The sequence below is a fragment of the Echinops telfairi genome, unplaced genomic scaffold (genome assembly GCF_000313985.2).
Source record: "Echinops telfairi isolate 266 unplaced genomic scaffold, ASM31398v2 ScPeMD7_7469;HRSCAF=8507_1, whole genome shotgun sequence".
NCBI classification, from domain to species: Eukaryota; Metazoa; Chordata; class Mammalia; order Afrosoricida; family Tenrecidae; genus Echinops; species Echinops telfairi.
Genome location: NW_022111373.1, coordinates 71,470,639 through 71,474,893, shown reverse-complemented (window position 1 = coordinate 71,474,893; position 4,255 = coordinate 71,470,639). Strand labels below are relative to the sequence as shown.

General features: G+C 40.6%; 1 protein-coding gene across 1 annotated transcript; it reads left to right on the top strand.

Moving 5' to 3' along the window:
- The first annotated feature begins 3,432 nt into the window (after window positions 1-3,432).
- Window positions 3,433-3,886, top strand: LOC101640893 (small nuclear ribonucleoprotein Sm D1). The gene has a single exon (XM_004703516.3). It carries the CDS (start codon window positions 3,495-3,497, stop codon window positions 3,852-3,854), a length of 360 nt encoding a protein of 119 aa, XP_004703573.1. The 5' UTR covers window positions 3,433-3,494; the 3' UTR covers window positions 3,855-3,886.
- Window positions 3,887-4,255: the final 369 nt, after the last annotated feature.

Below are 4,255 nucleotides of genomic sequence, written 5' to 3'. Positions count from 1 at the left end.
GGGAGGGAGGGGAAAAATTAGGACCCAATGTCGGGGGTTTGGATGGAGAGAAAATGTTTTGAGAAACGATGTACAAATGCGCTTTGCACAATTGATGTGTGTATGGATTGGGATAACAGTTGTATGAGCCCCTAATAAAATGTTAAAAAAGAGAAACAAAACAAAACAAAACAAACAAACAAAAAAACAACAACAAAAAAGAAAACAACGAAACCAAATGACAAAAGAATAGCCTGTAAATATTTCAAGGTCTGTTTGTTGACCTTTAGGAGTGTTTTCCGGTAGAGTCTGATGTGGTGTCACCCCCTGGCACCGAAGTCTATTTTTGGTATTCCCTCAGGACTTCCTTGGTCTGTTCCTCTTGCTGTTCTGTTGCACGCCCTTAGTGTTTTGCCTCAGTGTAACGGGTCAGATTGGGCACAATTCCCACCTGTGTCTCCAGTGTTGTCCCTCATAGGGGTATGAGTCAATGAGGGATATTGTGTCTCATAGTGGGGCCAGCCATATTGTCCTCTCTGTGCATTGGTTGCTCTGAGCAGGGATGTCGTCCTCAAGGCTTGGTGGACCAGGATGTGTTCCACTCTCTTTTCCTCTCCCTTCAATTGCTCCTGTGTGGTCTGATCAGACATGTCCCTCTCCCTGAGCTGTAACTTCAGTGCTGCCCTCTGAAGTAAATTCTTCTGGGAGGAAGGGCAGCTATCCATGTAGTTGGGATTGGGGCCAGCCCCTCAGACCTCTCTACTGGTTCCCTGCTTCGTGCCTGTATGTTGCATTCAGGTCTTGGACCACCTGGTTGATGTCTGGTCCCTCTTTCCCTGTGGAGATATAAACATTATCCTCCCTTAGGTGGGTTAGTGCCCTGTTCTTTTTTTGGTCTCCCCTGACACTCCTTTGTAGTTGGCTACTATGTGTATCTCTGGAATTGGTCTGCTCTGCCATACTACCTGGACCTCACCACAGGAATGTTTGTATACAGTAGCTTTTTCCCTATGCCCCTTTTGCATTTTTTTTAAAAGCTTATCTCAGCGGACTCATGTTGTACTTGTCTTACTTTGTGCTTGGCTTATTTTGCTTAGCATAATTTCCTCCAGTTCTTCCCATGCGGCGATGTGCTTCATGTGTTCATCGCTGCTTTTTAACCATGCGTAGTACTCCATTGTATGTATGTACCACAGTTTTTTAATCCATTCGTCTGTTGATGGAAATTTGGGTTGTTTCCAATTCCTTGCAATTGTGAATTATGCAACAATGAACATTGGAGTACAAATGTCTGGCTGTGGTTTGTTTCTTGTCTCTTTTGGGTATATGCCCAGTAGGGGCATTACTGGGTCATATAGTAACTCAATTTCCATCTGTTTTAGATATCTTCAAGTTGATTTCCATAAATTCCAGGACATACCTACAGGTCCACCAGTAGTGGACGAGAGTTCCTATCTTACCACAACACCTCCAACACTTGTTACTTTCTGATTTTTTTAATTGGGCTATCCTTGAGGGTGTTAAGTGGTTGTTTTAATTTGTTTAATCTCACAGTTGTTTTAATTTCCATTTCTCTTATGGCTAATGATCAGAAACATTTTCTCATATGTTTATCAGCCATTCGGATTTCTGCCCTTTTGAAACTTCTGTTCAGTTCCTTTGCCCACCTCCTTAGTGGGCAGTTAGTTTTTTTCTTCTTGTGAGCTTGCAAAGTATTGTAGATTTTAGTAATAAGGCCTTTGTCTGATGAGTCATTGCTAAAGATGATTTCCCAGTCTGTGGACTCTCTTTTTACTCTCTTGGTGAATTCTTTAGATCTACACAGTGTTTTATCTTCAGTATATCCCATTTGTCAATTGTGACTCATCTATATTTGTATCCTTCCCTATTTCTGAGACCCTATGTATTCCCTGTGTCAAGGTTCTTAGGTTTGTCCCAATTCCTTACTTAATGGCTCTAATAGTTTGGGGTTTTACCTCAAGGTATATGGTCCACCTTGAGTTTATTCTTGGGCATGGAGTGAGGTAAGGGTCTTGTTTCATTTTTCTGCAGATAGATATCCATTTTTTTTCCAGCACCACTTATTGAAGAGGGCATCTGTTCCCATTTGGTATTTTGGGGGCCCTTATCAAAAATTAGTTGTCGGTATGCTGATCTTTTTATTTCTGGGTTTTCAACTCTTTTCCATTGGTCTGACCACTATGGCTATGTAATAGGTGCTAAAGTCAGGTAGAGCAAGCCCTCCCACTTTTTCCTTCTTCTTGGGGAGTTCTCTGCTAATTCGGGGCTTCTTCCCTCTCCATATGAAGTTGGTAATCAGTTTTTCCATTTCTTTGAAGAAGGATGATGGTATTCATATTGGGATAGCATTAAACTTATATAGTGCCTTGGGCAGAACTGACATCTTTACTATATTGACTCTTCCAATCCATGAGCATGGGATAGTCTTCCATTTTTTGAGGTCACTCTTGATTTCTTGTAATAGTATTCTGTAGTTTTCCTCGTACAAATCTTTTGGGTTTTTTTAGTCAGGTATATCCCTAGATATTTCAATTTGTGCTTGGCCATTGTGAAGGGTACACCTTTTTAATCACCTTTTCTGTGATCTTGTCTGAGGTGTATAGCAGTCCGATAGACTTCTGTTTGTTGATCTTGCATCCTGCCACTCTGTCATATTTCAGTATCACTCCCAACACTCCACTTGTGGAGTTCTGGGGATGTTCAAAATGTAAAATCATATCTTCTGCGAATAACGATAGTTTCACCTCTTCCTTTGCCAGACAAATACTTTTGATGTCTTCTCTTTGCCGTATGTTGTTAGCTAGGACCTCCAGTATGCTGTTAAATAGAAGTGGGGACAAGGGGCATCCTTGTCTGGTCAACTTTTTCGGTAGAATTGTTTTTATCTTTTCACCATTGATTACCAGGTTGGCTGTTGGTTTTTCATATATAGCTTGTATAATATTGAGGAATTTTCCTTCCATGCCTATCTTCTTGAGTGTCTTAAACAGGAAAGGGTATTGGATGTATTCGAATGCTTTTTCTGCATCTACTGATATTATCATGTGGTTCTTATAATTTTTCATGTCAATGTGGTGAATAATACTAATGGCCTTTCATATGTTTAGCCATACCTGCACTTCTGGTATGAATCCCACTTGGTTATGGTGAATTATTTGTTTTACATGCTTTTGTATCCTATTGGCCAGTATTTTGTTATGGATTTTTGCGTCGTTGTTCATTAGGGATATTAATCTGTAGTTCTTAATTCTTGTGGGATCCTTGCCCAGTTTAGGTATCAGAGTTATACTAGCTTCATAGAAAGAGTTTGGGAGTTTTCCATCTTTTTCTATGTTCTGGAAGAGTTTGTGTGGGATTGGTTGGTAGAATAGTCCTGTGAAGACATCTGGAGCCTCCGGAGTAGGCGTTTCCAGCCATTCATACTTCCAGTTTGTCGTTCCTCTGTTCTCTGATTTTGTGCACTATCTGGTGGAGAAAGTGACACCGCCGCTAGGATGAAGCTTGTAAGGTTTTTGATGAAACTGAGTCATGAAACTGTCACCATTGAATTGAAGAACGGAACACAGGTCCATGGAACAATCACAGGTGTCGATGTCAGCATGAATACACATCTTAAAGCTGTGAAAATGACCCTGAAGAACAGAGAGCCTGTCCAGCTGGAAACCCTGAGTATTCGTGGAAATAATATTCGATATTTCATTCTGCCAGACAGCTTGCCTCTGGATACACTACTTGTGGATGTTGAACCAAAGGTGAAATCTAAGAAAAGGGAAGCTGTTGCAGGAAGAGGAAGAGGTCGAGGTAGAGGAAGAGGACGTGGTCGTGGTAGAGGAAGAGGAGGTCCTAGGCGATAATGTCTCTGGAGATTATTTCAAAGTGTTAAGTGATGTGGGATTTTTTTGTACAGGTTTTGTTTGTTCGTGTCAGTTTTTAATAAACATAAATGTTCCAAGACAACAACAAAAAAAGAATACTTCTGTGAAGCCATCTGACCCAGGGGATTTTTTTGTTGGCAATCCCTTGATGACCTTGTCTATTTCTTCTATTGCTATGGGTCTGTTGAGATTCTTGACATCCATGTGGGATAGCCTAGGGAGGAATTGTTTTTCCAAGTATTTATCCATGTTTTCCAAGTTGTTGAATTCATTACAGTATAGGCCTTCTTAGTACTGTGTAATTATCCTTTTTATTTCATTAAGGTCTGTTGTAATGTCCCCTGTTTCATCCCTAATCCTTGCTATTGAAATTTGTTCCT